Source organism: Phalaenopsis equestris, unplaced genomic scaffold (assembly GCF_001263595.1).
Source record: "Phalaenopsis equestris unplaced genomic scaffold, ASM126359v1 Scaffold000002, whole genome shotgun sequence".
NCBI lineage: Eukaryota > Viridiplantae > Streptophyta > Magnoliopsida > Asparagales > Orchidaceae > Phalaenopsis > Phalaenopsis equestris.
Window position 1 is genome coordinate 80,421,157 of NW_018164444.1, and position 19,744 is coordinate 80,440,900.

A 19,744-nucleotide genomic window follows, 5' to 3' on the forward strand; every position below is an offset into this window, starting at 1 on the left:
CTTCTTCTCAAGAAGGCTCTTTATGGATTGAAACAAGCTCCAAGAGCTTGGTACAGCAAAATAGATGAGCATTTGTTAAGCTTTAAAAAAAGCCTGTCTGAGGCTACTCTTTATGTCAAACATCAATTTAATGATGTTTTGATAGTTTCTCTTTATGTTGATGATCTTTTATTGACAGGAAATAATGTAAACCTGGTTGAAAACTTCAAGCAAGAGATCATGAAAGTGTTTGAGATGACAGATCTTGGGTTGATCTTTTCTCCTTGGAATGGAAATCAAGCAAGTCGAGCACGAAGTTTTTATTTGCCAGAAGAAATATGCCAAAGAGATTTTGAAAAAGTTCAAGCTTGAAGAATACAGGGAAACAAGCACTCCTATGAATCAAAAAGAGTAGCTATGTAAGGAAGATGGAGCTGATAAAGTTGATGAAAGACACTTTAGAAGTTTGATTGGTTGCTTGACGTATATTACAGCAACACGTCCTGACATTTTAAACGTTGTAAGTATTTTATCCAGATTTATGCATTGTGCAAGTGAATTGCATCTCAGGGAAGCCAAAAAAGTAATTCAATATGTCAAGGGTACAAGTGGTTTTGGTATTAAATTTACAAGAAGGAGTTCAAGTTGATCGGTTTCTCTGCTAGTGACTGGGGAGGTTCCATTGATGATATGAAGAGTACTTCTGGCTATTGTTTTACTCCTGGATCAAGTATTTTCTCATGGAATTCAAATAAGCAAGAAACAATAGCTCAATCTACTGCTGAAGCAGAATTTGTTGCTGCAACAACTGCTGTAAATCAAGCATTATGGCTGAGAAAGATTTTAATTGATATTAATATGGAGCAGAATGAAAGTACGGAGATTTTTGTTGACAATCAAGTTGCTACTGTCATTTTTCATAATCCTGTGTTCCATGAAAAAACTAAGCATTTCAATATCAAGTTGTTTTTTCTAAGAGAAGTTCAGAAAGAAAAATGTGACTGACTTATTGCAAATCTGAAGATCAGTTGGCAGATTTGTTCACAAAGGCACTTCCAGTTAGCAGGTTTTAATTTCTAAGGCAGAAAATTAGTGTTCGCAGCTCCTAAGGCAAGGAGTGTTGGAATATTTGCTTAAGACTGCCTAGGATTAAGGAATTATTTTTATTTTCTTTAAATCTTGTTTTAGAATTTTGATTTCTTTTAGCTATTTTTATGGGCATTGATTACGGAGCATTAATAACTTTCCTTTTTCTCTGTTTTGTATTGGGCGACAATTTAAAAAAGGTGTTGCTGTTTTTTTTTTAATTAAGAACATTCAAGCTTCTTCATATTTCTTCATCATCTTTCTCTTGTTCAAGAAACCTTCAAATTGTATAAATATTAATATTAAAAAAACTCGACAGACTCTCTCCTGATATAGTATTGCTTGGATAATCAAGAGAACAGGAAGGATGGAGAAGAGCACCTTGGGAGCGAGATACAACCATAGCACCACAAGGACCCTTGGCTATAATCCTAAAAGGGAAAATAAAGAAGCTTATGGCTGTCCCAAAAAAACACAAGAAAAATTACCTCTGACACCACGAAAACACATAAATAGTCCTAGGATAACTATGAATGGGCTCGACTCCCATTAGGTTGCACTTCCACACATGGAAGGGTCGATCGGTCCCTTAGATGCCTGGAACGAACAGATCACTGTGCGCCGAGACGTCTCGCACTCCCCCAAATGCCCACATCTGTCTCTTCGGGACATTGGGCAGCTTCAACTTCTGTCTTTTCATAGTATGGAGTCAGGCAGCCACGATGAAATTAGCAAAACCGTCGAAATCTCCCAACAAATCAATCTTGTAAGTGCTATCATTCAGCTTCTTGAGAATTTTGAAAGATTCATCTGCTCTAGGTTTGAGCTTCACAAAATATCCCATTATAAAATATATGCTCACGTCTACACAAGACAACTCTAAATCGTGCACGTCATTATAAAGCATATTTTGATAGAATAAGTAGTCATCTTATTTTGGAACAACAAGAGCTGGAATCGCACACGAATGAGTTTTCTCACAAATTAAGTCTCGAGCCATTAAATATGCAATATGTTTCTCCCACTCATCGTACTCCATTTAGTGTATCTTATAAACAACTTTTTCAAGAGGAATCAACTCTAGAACAAAATCTAGGGCCCATTGTGCAAATCTTAATGATAACCACTCACAAGATGTCTCTTCTTCTTCTCTAGAAGAACCTAGAACCCACTATCAAATATTCTTTCCCACAAAACACTTTAAGAAAATATTTCAAAAGTGCAATTCGCCATGCTTGTCTGGCCATCTGATTATGGAGGTGTTGTTGAACTAAACTGAAATTTATACCTAAATTAAGTAGCCTTTCATAATTAGCTCAAAACTTTCTCAACTTTGACATATCGAATGTGCCTCAGCAGTGGCAACTTAAGAGGTAGATTGTATGTATTAAAATAATGAAATTATCTTATTTGAAGTTATTATGTGTCTAGTGTCAGTTGCTCGAACTTATGACCCTCTTGAACAACCAATGTTAATCATGTTGATGCTTATCTTATTGTCTGCGACAAGATAGTTTGTCGCACCATATCCATAAAATTTGCATAAACGCTCATTACCTCAGACTCACTACTTTCTAAAACAACTAATGTTAATACTGGCGGAGTGTCTCTCATCAGCTCAGCTTAAATCGCAGGTGTCTCTTCATCGTTGGTTGAAAATTGAGATTCCACCCTGAAGGCTTCATCCTCTTTTTTGTCACTGTCCATTTCTTCAGCTACTCCATATTCAGTGAAAATGATTGCTCCGGGCAATCATATACCACGTGGCCAAAACCATGACACATGAATCATTTATTTCGCCGCATCTCCCTTCTCATCTTAGATCAGATTAGTGATTTTGTATTTTCCTCATGCTAGCGTAAGTGCTTCAAATTTTTCCACCACTGCAACGTAATATTCTTTAACTTATTGGTGGCTAGCTTTACCACTCTATCTGGTCCTTGTATTCAAAGGCACGTTCCACGTTCTGGAGTCATTCAATACATTCTTTCAGATCCCTGCGACGGTAAAAATCCGATAAATCCACATTTAGTTCAAGATCTCGGTTTCTCCTCTTATATTCCATTTCAAGTCTTTTGAGTGGTTCATCACTGGAAAGGAATTCACCTCGTCGTTTCGATCTGATGACACCCTTGTGGCGATGGGTGTATCCTCTTGAATGCAGCGAGCCTCTGTTGCAGTTAGAAGATTTCACAGTGCATATCCTCCATAGAAAGTTCCCGATTGGCTTCCGACACTTCTTTCCTCGGTGTCATGGCTAGGGTTTAGGTTTGGAGGGGTTGAAAGGGGTGGTTTAGAGTAGGGAAAAAAATTGGTGGCTGATTTTGGTAACCCTAAGTAGGACCAGAATTAGACTAGCTCTGATACCAAATGATACCGCAGTTAACCCAAACAACAATGACAAATAAATATTATTGTTGATCTCAACTAGAAATTTACAACAAAACAAACAAACATCTGAGAATGCAACAGACCCAACAAATGATAACAGATGGGGCATCCAGGGTGGAGGGGTGTCGGTTAGGAGGGTTTGGAAAGTGACAGCAACAAATGGGAAGGGAGATACACAACATGTAGTGGTTTGGGCAAGCGACAAGAGCTAGAAGAGGTGAGAAACAGCTAGGCGGCAAAGAGGTTGGTTGTCCAGGCCGGCAACGGCAGGCAGTTGGGATTGAAGTAGCAGGTACAGCAAAACCTCACTGTCCTGGGGCGGCAACAGCAAGAAAAGGGAGGTTGTGACTGATGGCGTTGAGGATACAGGCGGTTTGGGGATTGCAACAGTAAGGATGGAAGAAGAAGGTGATGGTGCAAGTTGGAAGTACATAAAAACAACAGAGGAATAATAGTTTTGGGCAACTTCACGAAGGGAGGCGAGGAGTAATGCGGCAAGGATGTGGATGGGTAGAGGAAGGATAATCATCACCACGATAGCGAGATATAGTTGGAACACCGCACAAACCTTTGGATATTACCTAAAAGAAAAAATAGAGACGCTAATATGTGTGCCAAAACAAACACACTAAAAACAACCCTAGACACAAATGAAAACATATAAATAACCCTAGGATAACTAAGAGTGGGTCTCACTCCCATTGGGTTGCACTTCCACGCCTAGAAGGGTTGGTCAACCACTTAGATGCCTGGAATAAACCGGTTCCTGTGCGGCTAGGTCCCCCGCACTCCCCCAAACTCCCAGATAATTGACTCTTCATGTCTAACTTGAGAAAAACATCTCAAATCAATGGTAGAGATTTCCTACCAACGCTTCGACCTTAGAATTTATTTATAGTCTGATTAAGGCCGATTAAGAGCAAGTAGACTGGATTGTCTTTCTCTATATTCTTATTGCAAGCATAAGCATTTGAATTCTCTCAAATGTCATCATAACTTGATCAAGCTCTTGCCATATGTTATCAACTCATTTAAATGCATAGTAACATCACGCTCATTTTGTTTGGATTTCCAAAGTTGAGTTTTCAACTCAAGTTTGTGAAGAATTTTCCAAGTCTGATTAGAGATCTCGAACGACCTCCCAGATATCTCAACTAGTGGGAAGGAATAGATGAAGCTTTACTAATGATAGATTCCATGTAATCAATGAGCAATGCCATCATCAAAGAATTTTCAGCCTGCCATTTTTTCATATTTAGATTGTTAGCAATGTCTTTTGAGATTTCTCTAGTTAAATACCAAATTTTACCTCTCCTGTCGAAAGCCAATTTTATAGATTGAGCGCACTCGATATAATTGTGAGGTAAGGTGCTAGGTTTTGAGAAAAATATAAGGTAAGGTAATAAATTTTGAAAAATATATTCAGCCGATACAACCATGAGAGCAACTATATAGTGAGATAAGGTGATTTCAGAATTAATGAAACCAGTTGATGTAGTAGAATTTATTTGAACTTTTGTCACCACTGATGATTTGTGACATCCTCAGAATCTGAGAAGAGCAACAACACATGTTTAGTGGCTACCACGGGGGAAAAAAACAAACACGCCCTAGTTCAAATACGGGATTGACCTGTGAATCAGGTGACGTTGGGTCCCTGAACGTTCATTGCCTTCCTAGTTGGCTCTAATGGCGACTGTAACACGACGGGTCTCTGAACGCCGCAATCAAGTCGTTGTCTTCCAAACCTCTAATCATGATTGTACCATGAGGGATCTCTGAACGCAACGATCTAGTCCTTGCCATCCCAAATAGCTCTAATCAAGACTTTCTTGCAAGGGGTCAATCACAAAAACATGGCATTGGGCGAACTCGGGAAGGGAGAGAGAGAAATGATAAAACCCTCAGACGATCAACGAGATTAAATTGTTGTTTCGAAGACGAAAGTCTGGTTTGATAACATGAAAGTTTTAGGAGGGGAAAATATTCCACTTCAATTTCATAAAAAATGTGTTCGGTTCGTTTACACCCCTACTCCCTCATTAGAAAAATAATAATATCAGTCATAACTCCCCAAGATAAAAGAAAAAAATAGAAATTATGACATACCAATAATCTAAATTCTAAAAATAGAAAATAATAATAGAAAATACTAAAAATAAAATCTTCCTAAAAATCCAACATAGATGGCAGTTGTATTCTAACCAAAAACAAACTAATCACAAAACAAGCTAAGACTTCAAAATATAATGCTTCTCTGTAGTACTTTTTTTTTCAAAAACATGGTATATTATTATTTTGGTTTGATTGGTAAACATGGAAAGGAAAATCCTATTGAACATGAAATTTTTCAAAGGCTGTTCATTAGCTGTGCGCTTGCAGAGCAAACAGACCTTATCTATGGTAGTGTTGGTGACTTTAATTCATATAGCACAGCACAGCATTATTGAACGAAGCCACTGTTGTTAAAAATTGATCAAATACCATACAACGGCAATATCAGATACATACCGCAGGATCATAGATGTCAATCTCTTCTTGAGCACAGTTCAGGTCACCAGCTAAAATCACAGGTTTTACTTTTTCCAGTTCCTGTAAAACAGTTCCAACAGTCGCACAAAATGATTAAAAAACTCGAGGCCAACTAAATTTTCATTACATAGATAGCTTTTGAAATATTGTTCTTCTAAGCATGGCAGCAAATAATCACGAAATGAATAAAACAAACTAGGAAATACAAGCATTGTCGCTTCAACAAAAGGTAAATTATTTGAATTTGCATGTACCTTGTTATCTATCATAATTTATATCAATAAAGCTTCAAAAAGGGAGATTCTGATAAAACATTTAGCGCAAAAATGAATGATTGGATGACATTCATTCCCGTATATAATTGAAGAGACAATTTTCCCAACAATCAGTGAAGACTTGTCAAAAATCAGAACAGATGACAGAAGTAACAGAAACAATAGCCTCGTTGCTGGACAATCTTTTAAAAACATTTGACTTTTATATTGAAAACAAAAACATTTTTCTTGTATAATGGAATAATTATAATAAGCATAAACCATAAAATAACATTTTTTCTTTAGGGCGCCTTGGAAGCGACGCACTGTATGGTCTGAATACAGTGAAAAGTGTGCAAGAGCAGCAACACCGGTGCCTGGGAGTAGTGTCAAATAAGGAAGAGTTCTCACATTATGAGCGTCTCCGAGTAAACAGGTTAGTTCATGAAATTAATATTAGGATAGGATCTTAAAATATATGTGATCTCACAAGTAAATTAATGAAATTAGTGGATATTATGGTTCATAGGAAGATAAACAACTTATGTATTCAAGAAACTACATGGGTTGAAAAAAAGGCTAAGGAGATTGATAGATTAGGCTTTAAACTTTGGCATTCAGGTAAGAGTTACACTAGAAATAGCGTTAGTGTGATTAAAGACAAGAATTTTAAATATAATATTGTAAAAATTCATCAGATTAGACATAGAATTATAGCCCTAAAAATTGTAGTAAATAGTAAGATTTTTAATATTATAAGTGTTCATACTCCTCAAATAGGTTTAGATATAAGTTCGAAAAAAAATCTGGAATGACCAAGAAGAGTTAATATAAATGATAACTCTTAATGAAAAAATTTTTAATGGAGGAGATTTAAATGGAGAAGTTGGTAGAGTGATAGAAAATTTTAGAAATATTTATGGCGGCTACGATTTTAGAGTGATTGATGAAGAATTTAGAATTATATTAGATTTTATTTTAGCATGTTAGAAATATTTATGGTGGCTACGGTTTTAGAGTGATTGATGAAGAATTTAGAATCATATTAGATTTTATTTTAGCATGTTATTTTGTTATTACTAATACTTTATTTAAGAAAATATGAATATATTATTACTTATAAGAATGGATCTAATAAAAGACATTGATTATTTTCTTATGAGACAGATAATGTCGAAAATGTAAAGATTGTAACGTCATTCCAAGTGAAAATTTAAGTACTTAACATCGATTAATAGTTTTAGGTTTTAAAATGATGAGTTGTGAGATAAAGAATACACAATGAAACATTGTCATAAAATGAGATAGAGACACCTAAAAGACAAATAAAAATATTTTTATGAGAAAACTTCAAGATTTCTAGATTTCAGATATTCATAAAGAAGCTGATTCTATATGGAATAAAGTTACAAACACTATTAAATAAGTGTCAAAAGATGTACTTAGAGAATCAAAATGAAATTTTTTTTATAAATTAAAATAGTTAGTGGTGGAATAATAATGTGTAAGAAATGATAAAATATAAAAAGTTGCATTATAAAAATTGACTTACATATAAGAACTTAGAGAACAAGAAAAATAATAAGGTTGCCCGTAAGGTGTCTAAGAGAACATTATGTAATGTTTAAAATTCTGTTTTTAGTGGCCTTTATAATAGATTAGATACTAAAAAAGGTGAAAAATAAATGTATAAACTAGCCAAACAAAGAGAAATAAAACGTAAGGATTTAATTCAAGTGTATTAAGATGAAAAATCAAAAAGTGTTTTTCTTAGAGAAAGATATTCAACATAGGTTGGTGAGCTATTTTGATAAATTTTTCAATAAAATTTCTGAAAATATAATCGATCTTAGTGATCTTAATATCATTAATAATAATAAAATATTGAATTTATCATCGCATTAGTAAAAAAAAGTTGATGAGACTTTAAAGAAAACCAAATGTGGAAAATCAATAGGATCTGATAATATCTCAATTGAAATGTGGAAATATTTTGGAGATTTGGGAGTTTCTTAGCTCACTAAACTCTTTAATATTATTTTAAAAACTCAAAAGATGAGTGAGTGGAAGAAAAGTATTTTGGTCCCCAATTTTAAGAACAAAAGGGATGCACAAGTGTGTGCAAATAATAGAGGAATTAAGTTGATGTGTCTATAGTTCAAAATTATGGGAGAGGGTAATTAGTAATTTAACACAAGTTAAGACGTGATATAAATATTTCTCATAATCAGTTTGAATTTATGTCGGGCCTGTCTACTATGGAAGCTATATATTTATTGAGAGATTTGATAAAGAAATACAAGAGACTAAGGAGAATCTACATATGATTTTTATTGATTTAGAAAAAGCTTACGATAAGGTTCCAAGAGAGGTCCTTTGCAGAGTTTTAAAGAAGAAAGGTGTTGATACGACTTATATTCAAGTCATTAAAGATATGTATACTAGAGTTGTTACTTGTGTTGGAACAAAAGATGGATTGACCAAGTATTTTTCTATTTCATTTGGATTACATCAAAGATCGATTTTAAGCCCAGATCTTTTTGTTCTAGTTATGAATGCTCTTACTAAACATTTACAGAAGGATGTACATGAATGCTCTTACTAGACATTTACAGAAGGATGTACATTGGTGCATACTTTTCGTATTGGTGCATATTTTTCGTTGATGATATCCTTCTTGTGGATAAGATTAGAGAAAGGATTTAGAAAAAAACTTGATTTATGGAAGTCAACATTGAAGTCTAAAAGCCTTTGTTTGAGTAGATCTAAAACTAAATATATGGAATGTAATTTTGGTAGTGGTAGCTCTAGTGGCAGAGTTATAACAATGGGTGATCAAATCATTAAAAGGTGTAAACTTTTAGATATCTTGGATCTATTGTTCGAAGCGATGGTGATATAGATGGGGATGTTATTAGTAGAATTTAAGTTGGTTGGTTGAAAGTTGGTTGGTTGAAGTGGAGGAATGCATCAGCCCTATTGTGTGATAGAAAAGTACCTCTTCAACTTAAAGACCTCTTCGACTTAAAGGAAAATTTTATAAGATGGTGGAAAGACCTGCAATGCTCTATGATGCAAAATGACGTTCTTTAAAAGAGAAGCATAAAACAAAGTCAAGTGTCGATGAGAATGCTTAGGTGGATGTGTGGCTCACACTTTGAGACGAAATGCGAAAGACAATGTGAAATGAATAAATGTGTGTAGCTCCAGTGGTAAACAAGATTAAGGAGAGTCGTCTTAGATGGTTTCGTCACTTTAAATCTCGACAATCTAATGTTCCAGTTAGGAGAGTAGATGTTTTAGATTCGACTGATGTTAAGAAAGGCAGAGGCAGACCTAAAAAATTTTGGGCATACTGTATAAAAAATGATCTTAAAATATTAAAATTAAATGAAGATATGACACTCAATAGGATGCAATGGAGTAAAATAATTCATGTAGCCAACCTCACTTAGTGGGATAAAGGCTTGTTGTTGTATTTCCTTCCTTGTATTGTTATGATTAGCTTTTATTAATGCTCCATAATCTTAGGGTTGAGCTTTATGCTTCAAATTAACTCTAATCCTTTTATTTATAAGTTGAAATAAAAAATGTTGGAACTTCATGGATCTAAATGCTAAAAGATAATATCGTTATTTTCCATGAAAAAATTCCTAAAATTATTAATAAGGATGAAAGATCACCCTTTTAATTTGAATGAATCCAAAAAAACAAAATTAGGACTAGGGAGCGGTGTACCTAATGCATAATCATCTTGCAAATGCACAGCAAAAATTGTCATCTCTTGGTAAAGGAAACCAAGGCAATAATGTATTTATCTATTAATTACATGAGCAACCGTATCATCTCAAAGATCTACCCTTTCGATAAACTAAAAATAATAAAACACTTCCCAGCGGGAGAATATTGTCTATACCAAACTAACCCTCTATTAATTCATCAGCGATAATAAGAATTCATCTCTGAGATAGCTTATCTCATTTTACTCGATCAATTTATAATATTTTGTTATTTCCCTCATGCACTCTTATTACCACCATCATTATTTTCGCCATTCAGACAACTACACAAAAAAAATGCCTCGACTTAAAGCAAGGAGATTTCACATCCTAAATTCAGCCAATTGTGATTTTACGTGTCCAATCAATTGCCAATCAAGCTTCTGAAATTCATTTCCACTACCAAATGTTAATACACTTTTTTCATTGTTGAGCCATTATAAAACACATAATAGCACTCAAGTTATCCTGTAGAAGAGAGTTTCTCAAAAGAAAAAAAAGTCTAATTAGCACATGTTTAGATACATAAAATTCAGTTTCAGAATAAATATATCTTTCACGCAAATGTAAAGTCACAAATATCTCCAGCACAATCAAGAAAATGTTTTAATTAAACAGGAAAGTTTATATAACAATTTAACAAGCATATGCTGTTACTGTATTAAATGCTAAACACGAATGGCTCCAAAGGAAATCCCTTCATTGTGTAATCATTTGCACTTATATTGCGTGGTTTCAAACCGCCGAATCGCGGCATTTGGGGAGGCATCCAAGCTACGGCGCGTCGCGTTTTCGATAAAACGTAGGCTGCGGGTTCGACCCCGCGCCCCACATATCTTTGTGTTATTTTTACCGAGGTGCTACCCGGCTTCGAGTATCGTTCTACCCCAGCTTCGCATCTTCTACCCTAACCTGCTCCGTAGCTCTCGCGCTTTCTCTTGTGCCCCGCTCGTCCTCGTACTGCATTTGTCCGTCTTCTTTAACTTCATTCTCTGACACCTGTGAGGAGGGTTTCCAGACGTTTGCTTCTTCTTATGGTATCCTATATCCCTTACATTTTCTTGGTGAATTTCTTATGTTAGCCGCATTGGTTTGCACAGAGTTTCTCCGTGAATTTGCTTGATGGGTTTCTTATATTTTCTGCGTAGCACCCATTTTTTGAGATTTTATGGTTTTTTGAGATTTTTATATTTATAATTGGGTTAGTTTCGGTTGTTGATCCTATTTGATGTTTCAGTTGGAATTTGGTGATGGTTGAGTGAGAATTTGATATTTGAGTGAGAATTTGAGAAGCGGAGGAGGCCTTATTGGGGGTCGATTTCGGCTGTTGTTTCGGTTTTTTGCACCTATTAATGATTTTGTTATTGGTATGATGGGGATTTCTTTTTTGGGTGTTGTTTTTATGGTAGGATTTGCATCTGTGAATGGTTTTGTTTTTGGTGTGGTGGGATTTTGGCCGTTGTTTCAGAATTTGAGAAGAAGAGCAAGATTTGGATTTGTTTTTGAGTTGGAATGAAGCGTTATGATCAGCTACAATCTTGTTGGGAGGCCTGCTGACAAATGTGAATGGTTTTATTTTTTAGTTGAAATTTAGTGTTGGATTTGAAGAATTTTAAGCTTGAGAGGAGGCATGTTGTGTTGTGTTGTATTGTTGTAATGTGGTGGTTTGTTGTGGTCTGTATGTATTTGCCCGAATCATAAGATCGTAATAATTTTTAATTGCAGAAGTTGCACTCTTCATATCATGAAAATAGAAGAGAAGTTGAAAATATTCTTAAAATGAATGGAAGAAGCCATGGGTAAGCAATAGCAAGTATATCCAAATTGAAGTTACATTCAAACGGTAAATGACACTTTGTCACATCCTTAGAGCAACTAAATTTGCAGATTGTTATAATGTGTATATTGCAAAAGAAAAGGATAGCAATTGTTTTTAAGCCATTCATTAAACATAACCCAGCAAATACTGAGAACCTTAAGGCATAGTGTTTGTGCCAAATATAAAAATGACAATCCATTTTTTATTATCTATAATAGAATATATTTAGGAATCTTCATAATTAAGATTAAAGGAACCGTTCTATAAAATGGAGGTTGTCTTGTATAGAGATAAATATTGTTTTAATGATATTCACAGTTGTAGTTTTGTTGAGAACATTAAGTTTTCCTTCTTCTTTTTTTAATGAATTACAATACTAACAGATGAATATTGAGTTGTGGTGTGTCGTGATGTTGTGGAGTGGTGGTTTGATGTGGTGTGGTGTGGTGTGGTGTGGTGTGGATGTGCTATCGTGGTTGGGTATGTGGAGGGCTTATGGAGGTGTGGTGGTGTTGTGGTGTGTGTGGATGTGTTGTTGTGGTGTGTGTGATGGTGTGTGGTGTCTGTGGCGTGGTGGTGTGTTATGTGTTGTGTGTGGTGTATGTGGTGTGGTGGTGTGATGGAGTGGTGGTGTATTGTGTGTTGTGTGTTGTCGTTGATCCACTAATGTGTGATGTGGCGGTGTGGTGTATGGATGTGTTATTGGGTGTGCGGAGGGTTTAGGGAGGTGTGGTGTGTGTTGATGTTGGAGGTGTGGTGGTGTGTGTGATGTGGGGGGGGGAGGTGGTGTGGCCTGTGGATGTGTTGGGTGCATGGAGGTGTGGCGGAGTGTGTGGTGGTGTGTTTTTTTTTTTTTTCATCATAGGAATACAATGGATAAGGCCAAAAATGTTGGTTCATATGCAATGTGGGATAAAAAAACAAAAATAATATTTTGTGGCCTTTGACTCAAGGAGATCCATCTGAGAAATAAGCCTACAACCTATTCCTCAGTGCCCTTAATAAAAAGCATTAAAAAATCATGTCCATGTTCCATACATAATAATCCATTGGAAATAGCATTATGATTAGCAAGAAAAAATATCAGAATTTATCCAATTTTACTATCAGACGCAATGACCAAGAAAAAAAGAAAAAAACAGAGCCTTCCATTGAAAAATTAGGGGAAAGGTTACAAACATTACCCTATCACTACGACAATTTATTAAAATTCGTTACCATCAAAAAGCAGACCACAAACACTTGGGATGAGAAAAATGAATGCTACAGCTGTTGCTTTGATCTAATGATGAAAATAACGATAATTAGACTCACCTTCATGTAATTGCTAAGCGATGGATCCCATTGTTCAACCCTGTAAGCCTGAAAATAACAAATTCAAGAATTTAAGGTAACAATATCATTTTAACTTAGTGATGTTTTTTACATCAAAGAAAGAACAAGAAAGAAAATATTCAACAAAAAAAAGATATCCCATTACCAATCTCCGCAAGCCATCTCCAGAGTTAGGTACATATCCACTTATCAAGTAAAACGTATCGAACTCCACAGTCAAAATTCTCCCTTCAGTATCGTGATCCATTATGCCGAGTCCATAATTAACTGAGATTGGCTTTTTCTACTTAAGAAATTAAATAGTTAGACCCTGACAAGAGGGCATCAGTTCGCATGCGTCGGCATTTTAACTCATGCCAAAAAAATTAATAAGGAATGCTATAGGAAACAAGGTGAATAATCTAAATAGCATGTCAGTTCAAATAACAAAACATATAGAAATGGACCATTATAAATTAGCTACAATAATCCATACAAGTATCTGTTATGAACCGGCCCAAGAGCGATTTTGCCTTTAATTAGCCTAAGGACAAATTAGTCTTTAATTATTATTATTGTTGGATATAAATAGAACTTAATAGCTTAATGTTAGGGTTATGCATGAGAATTGTTGTCTTGGAGTCTTAGGGTTAGAGTTTGTGATCGAATTCCTACTTCTCAAATTGTAGGACTTGGAGAGATCATTTGCCTCTCAAATTGTAAGTATTATCCTTTATGTATTCGCGTTGTATTGCATCGATTTGGTATTCGTGAAATTGTAATAAAATATGTATTTCTGCTAATTTCTATAAAAATTCATGTCGATTTCTATGTTGAATTGTATCAAAGTGGTATCAAAGTGCTTCAATCCAGGAAGAAGAAAGGATTGTGGCCTAAAAATAATTCTAAGTCCAGTTCGCGGCAGAGACCTCCCGCATCCGTATGTGAGACAGAGTCGCGGTCGAGCCCAGAAAGCGACAACGGGCTCAAGGAAGAGACTCGAATCTCCTATCTTTCACCTCCATCGCGACAGAGAAAATTGGCAAAGAAGGGAATGGCGAGATTACGGCTTACTGAGACCCAAAACCTCCCTCCGCGATACAATCGCGATTGAAGCTTGCAGAGAAGGCAATGCTGGGATCGTAGCTTACAGAGTATAAAAACGCCGATCTCTATCCTCCTCCCACTCCGCAGATAAGATAAATTCATGATTAAAGCTTGTTGAGAAGGCAACGATGCATCATACAGAGGATCAAGACTTCCATCTTACATGGCATATAGATACCCAAAACTCTCATCTTTCTCCCATTTCAATTCTAGCGTGCACTCAAATCAAATTGAGATAACCGCGATATGAACACAATTTAGACTATCTCAAAACCATCGACGACATTTCAAGATACAAGTGTTTCCGCCTTTTGTGATCGAAAACTTGTTGAGGAATGATGACAACAAAGAAAGTAGATGATTTGGGGAAGAAATTAGAGAAAAAGAATACCCAACTTAAATCCGAGATGGAGAAAAGGTTCTCCACCATAGGAGAGTTTTCTTGCATGGAAAACCTATTCGAGAACTTGAAGAAGATAAAAAAGTTTATTGCGAAACAATTCAAGACCTCGCTGGCGGCTCAATTTTCAAACTCAAACCAAGAGCTAACCAAAAATTTTGTGATCAGACCAAAAGGGAAAGAGATCAAAAATGTGAAGCATAAAGAAGAAAGCATCCATCATCAAGAACTCCTCATAGCACTCTAATGAGGGGTGGATTATTCTAATGAATGTGGTTAGGTCGAAGCATGGGTGGATGAATATGAAGAAGGAATGAGAGAAGACTGAATGAGGAAAAACTATGTATGAATGAGAGAGTTTTACCCTTAATACATGGGGGTAACACCGGATGAAGAGAAATTTGGGGTGGAGATGCTAGGGTTAGGAAGTTGAAGCTGCCGATTTTCGAGGGATAAAATGCACATGGGTAGGTTTAACAGGTGAGATATTTTGTGGTGAACGGGCTAAATGGGAATTAGAATTTTAAGCGGTAGGGTTATGTTTAGAAGGGAATGCTCTGGCATGGTTTAAGTGGAGGGAGGCTAGATACCTAATCCGATCAAGGGAGGAGTTTAAAGATTGTTTGTTGGAACGTTTTCAAGCAATTCTAAAAAAAGACCTCTACAAGTAATTATATGCCTTGACTCAGGAGATGATTGTCATGGAATATGGGAAGAGAAGTGGTGAACGGGCTAAATGGGAATTAGAATTTTAAGCGGTAGGGTTATGTTTAGAAGGGAATGCTCTGGCATGGTTTAAGTGGAGGGAGGCTAGATACCTAATCCGATCAAGGGAGGAGTTTGAGGATTGTCTGTTGGAACGTTTTCAAGCAATTCTGAAAAAAGACCTCTACAAGTAATTATATGTCTTGACTCAGGAGATGACTGTCATGGAATATGGGAAGAGAAACGAGCTACCGTTGGGACAACTGGGGGGAGATTTCTGAAATATGATTGGAGAGAAATTTGGTGAAGAGCCTAAAGCCCGACATATGGGCAACACTCCGACTATGGAGACCGCGGGAATTGAAAGAGACGATAGAGCTAACCCATATGGTGGAGGACAATAACCACATAGAGAAGTCCAACAAAAGTAGCACCATGGAAGAATTCCACAAGATTGCCTCAACGGCCATGACAGCGAAGACCTAGATGATGTCATTTCAGGGAGAGATGCCGAAAGAGAAGAATATTGGGGGTTTGTCTAGGGGTCAACTTCAAGTGTCTTATAGAGACACAGATTTAGAACAGGCAAGCCAGTGGTTACATTTTCTGTGCGATGAGAAGTTTTCCCTGGAACACCGTTGTAAGAATCAAACATTACAGGTTCTCACAACATGTGATTAGTAGGTAGGGGATGAAGAAACAAAGATGATTTCCATAGAGAAGGAGGAACACCGTCAATTTTTTATATCTTGAGGAGACTTTTTGGGAGGGGTATTGTTGCGCACCAACCTAAGGGTAATTTTGTCTTTTATTAGCCTAAAGTCAAATAAACCTTTTATTATTATTAGTGTTGGGTATAATAGGGCTTAATAGGTTAGAGTTAGGGTTATACATGAGAATTGTCGTCTTGGAATCTTAGGGATAGGGTTTGAGGGATATCTCTTGAATTGTAGTAATTGGAAGAGATTGCATATCTCTCGAATTTTAAGTGTTAATCATTTATATATTCGTGTTTTATTGCTTTGATTTGATATCCGTGAAATAACATACGTGTTTGCCCTAATTTAAGTGAAAAATCATCTTTATTTTTGTGTCAACTTGTATCCATATCATGTGCCATTTCAAACCTATAATAAATCCATAGGTAAAGCCTGTCTTTAATCCTTCATGATAAAACCTATAATTATCAGTCATCTTCTTCGAAAGAATGCCAAAGAACCATAGTAAGAAAAGAAAAGGACCATTAAGCGAGATAGGATGTTGAAAGGGAACTAAGAAATTTGATTCAACTCAATACTGAGGTTGAGCAAAGAAAGGCAAAGGGATTTAACAATACCTTTGATACAATAGCAGTTCCAGAATAACCCAGCTTTGAAACACTACAGGTCCAATAGCTGTTATCATAGCCATCAATCAGATTCTTCGTGATCAAATCCACATCCTTCTCCTATTCATGTTAAAACGTAACTACTCAGCTATTAGACAACTGAAATGAGAAGATTTGTTGTAGAAATTATCTCAGTTCCAGATGGGTTTTTGTGGTTCTAAAAGGACAAACTTTAGTTTCCTTAATGAGGAAAAAAATAATCTATAATCACTTGCTTGTAATTTAGTTTCTTGCAAGCACAAGACATCAAAATTTTCGTGTTGGGCAAGTTGAAGCGCAGGGAAACTCTTCAGCTTGAGCAAAGCCCTCAAGCCATTAACATTCCAGGATATGAGCTTAATAAAGTTTGTATCCTCATCAAGAGAAGGAGGCCTCATTGTTCTGGGATTATAAGGAATCCACTCCTTTTGTGGCTTCTTGTGTGCAAGCATAGTCCAGGGTTCATTAGAATCTACAGCTATACTTATTTGAGTAGAAACTTTCTGGGGCCTTTGAACCCTCGAAGAAATCTGTTTTTGCAAGCTAGATTGCTTTGCTCCTGCAATCATAAAACAAAACTTCTCATCATGTAAACAAATAATAAATCAATCTGCACAATACACACACACACACATATATACATACCAATAGCTTCTTCTGTATTGATAGACAATTCATTGTACTCCGGAACACATTTTGAATCATCTTCAGCTATAGAACTCTCAACCATTTGCTTTCTTTTTTTGGTTTGCTTTTGTTTATTGTCCGAGACATCTAAAATAGCATGTTGATCAAGAGGAATGAGCTCGGGGAATAAATAATGTGCGCACCTTTTTAAGGAGGCATTTTCAGAACCTAAAGGATGCATATCCAGAAGCTAAAGGAAGCATTTTCAGAAGCTAAAGGAAGTATCTCCATACCTTCTGATATTGTGGTTTTCCCTGAATGAAGCAGCACATTGCACCGTAATGCCTCCACCAGACGAAGAAAAACAATGTTTCATAATAATTACCAAATCCAAAACAATAAAAATATAAAACATTGTCACCTTTAAACAATAAAAACTTCAGAGAAGATATCAACTCCTGCTTATTGCCACTTGTTGACAAACCTACGCTCCTTGAATGTGGAGAACAGACAACAGCAACAACAATATTAAAACCCATCACAAACATAAACTCTAATGTCTCTAGATAAAGGTGAAAGTATATAAAATAATATTTTTTCTCACCTTGTCATTGTCCTGAGTTCCTTCACAGTCATGGAATCAAGTTTATCCGGATTGCTTCTAATTTCCTCAATTTCAACTGATTCAATAGAATTTCCCTGAGGGATCAATCACACAAATAGTCAAGCAAGTGCTTCGATCAAAGAAGAACTAATCCGCATTTCCATTTTAAATGAATGGAAACACCATTATGCATTTCTAACCTTAGTAATACTCTTCTCCGAGTGTTCGCTGCAATCTTCAGAAATCTTAAGTTCTCTGTCTTTCTTCCAGTCTGAAGCCGGCATTGGAAGGTTAGATGAATGCATTTCAGAGGTCATGCCTTTCAATCTCACGCCCACTGGTACCCCAACTCTCAGCTCCTTCAAATACAACGCATTCCTCAATAACATAGAAATCGCTTTTTTTATCCTCAATCTCTGTCCTTAGCCATCAAGATTATAAATTTATGCATCGAGAACATGATCAACACCCTTCTAGGCTCAAAGAAGCTATTCTGTTGAAATGAAGTCGGTCATGGAAATTCGCTGGTGCAAATAAGCAGAATGTGAAAATAAATGTAGCATGTGGGAGAAAACTACAAGCCTACAAGCACGCACAAATAAGTAATGGGGATTTTTCATACCAAAACCTACAGTGAGTTCTGATGCTATCTGGATGAAAAACGAGAAAACGCAGAGAATATACCAAAAACAAGGTTTGCTAAGGAAACCCTAACCCAAAAAAAATCAAATAAGATGAATCACTGACGTCCGGAACGAGGATAGGCGCGCTTGCATCCCCATTGTTTTCCTGGCGGGGAGGATTTGTGGTGGGTCGGACCAGATTTGAAGACGACTCACTAACAGTGGCAGAGTGGTGTCGTCATGTTTTGGTTTTTTGTTTTTTGATTTATGAATAAATAAATTTGGGATATTAACGGAATTTTAAAATGATTTCCATCTAGTTTAGTCAAGTAAAAATCAAAATATGTGATTTTAATTAATAGTGTAAATAAATAAACAGTGTTTGTGTTCGATTTATTTGAAATTAAGTGTGTTTGAAATATGCTCGTATTTGAAATTGTTCATGAAGTTACTAATCATTTTCGGTTTAATTTATTTAAAATATTTGAAATGTGTGAAATTTTTAAAATGTTTAAATTATTTGAACTAATCGAAATCTTTTTTTTTTTTAAATTGTTTTAATTGTTATAAAACTCTTAAAAGTTTAAATCTTTATGAAATTAACGTTTAAACATATATGAATCACAGCACAAATGCATAATAGTTGAAGCATAGCTCACAACAAAATCATAATATCATATCTCCTTCATGAAAATTTATAATCTAAAGGCAATATGCGAGATTTCACCCTCAAAAACTTGAAAAACTAGGTTTCATTCAAAATAATTAAATAAATCTAAAAGAAATATAAAAAATTTAAGCTAAGAGGCAAAAATATTAAATATTAAAGAAACTATGTTAAAAAATGACACCTCGGAAATGACCCCTCGGTAGACTTACAAGAAACAAGCAAAAATATCGAACAACCAAGCAAAAATATCAACCAGTCAATCCAATGACGAGTGGCCGACTCACCGAAGACAAATAAACTATATCGAAGATAAACAAAAGTAAAGATTAGGGAACAAACACAAACGGCAAACCCTAAGCTCTCGAGGCCGAAAGCTTTTCATGATTTTGAGAGGTGAAGAAGAATAATCAGAAGAAGGGGTGGCGATCGAAATGTAAAGCTTTTGAAAAGGGGAGGTCGGTTGGGGTAAAGTGGCTATATATATATAT

General features: G+C 35.7%; 1 protein-coding gene across 6 annotated transcripts in view; it reads right to left on the bottom strand.

Moving 5' to 3' along the window:
• The window catches only part of LOC110039577 (DNA-(apurinic or apyrimidinic site) lyase, chloroplastic), a 35,295-nt gene extending 16,623 nt beyond the window's left edge, over positions 1–18,672 (bottom strand). For 4 of the 6 annotated variants that reach the window (XM_020744690.1, XM_020744693.1, XM_020744695.1 and 1 more), the window contains exons 1-11: positions 18,586–18,672; positions 18,164–18,487; positions 17,964–18,058; positions 17,781–17,851; positions 17,653–17,673; positions 17,378–17,506; positions 16,969–17,291; positions 16,703–16,813; positions 13,321–13,458; positions 13,155–13,202; positions 5,968–6,048 (exon numbers count right to left, since the gene is read on the bottom strand). In XM_020744690.1, the coding sequence (XP_020600349.1) occupies positions 5,968–6,048; positions 13,155–13,202; positions 13,321–13,458; positions 16,703–16,813; positions 16,969–17,291; positions 17,378–17,506; positions 17,653–17,673; positions 17,781–17,851; positions 17,964–18,058; positions 18,164–18,352 (1,206 nt within the window). In that variant the 5' untranslated portion in view covers positions 18,353–18,487; positions 18,586–18,672. The remainder of the gene's footprint in view (positions 1–5,967; positions 6,049–13,154; positions 13,203–13,320; positions 13,459–16,702; positions 16,814–16,968; positions 17,292–17,377; positions 17,507–17,652; positions 17,674–17,780; positions 17,852–17,963; positions 18,059–18,163; positions 18,488–18,585) is intronic. The other 2 variants (XM_020744694.1, XM_020744691.1) reach the window with 2 other exon arrangements.
• Positions 18,673–19,744: the final 1,072 nt, after the last annotated feature.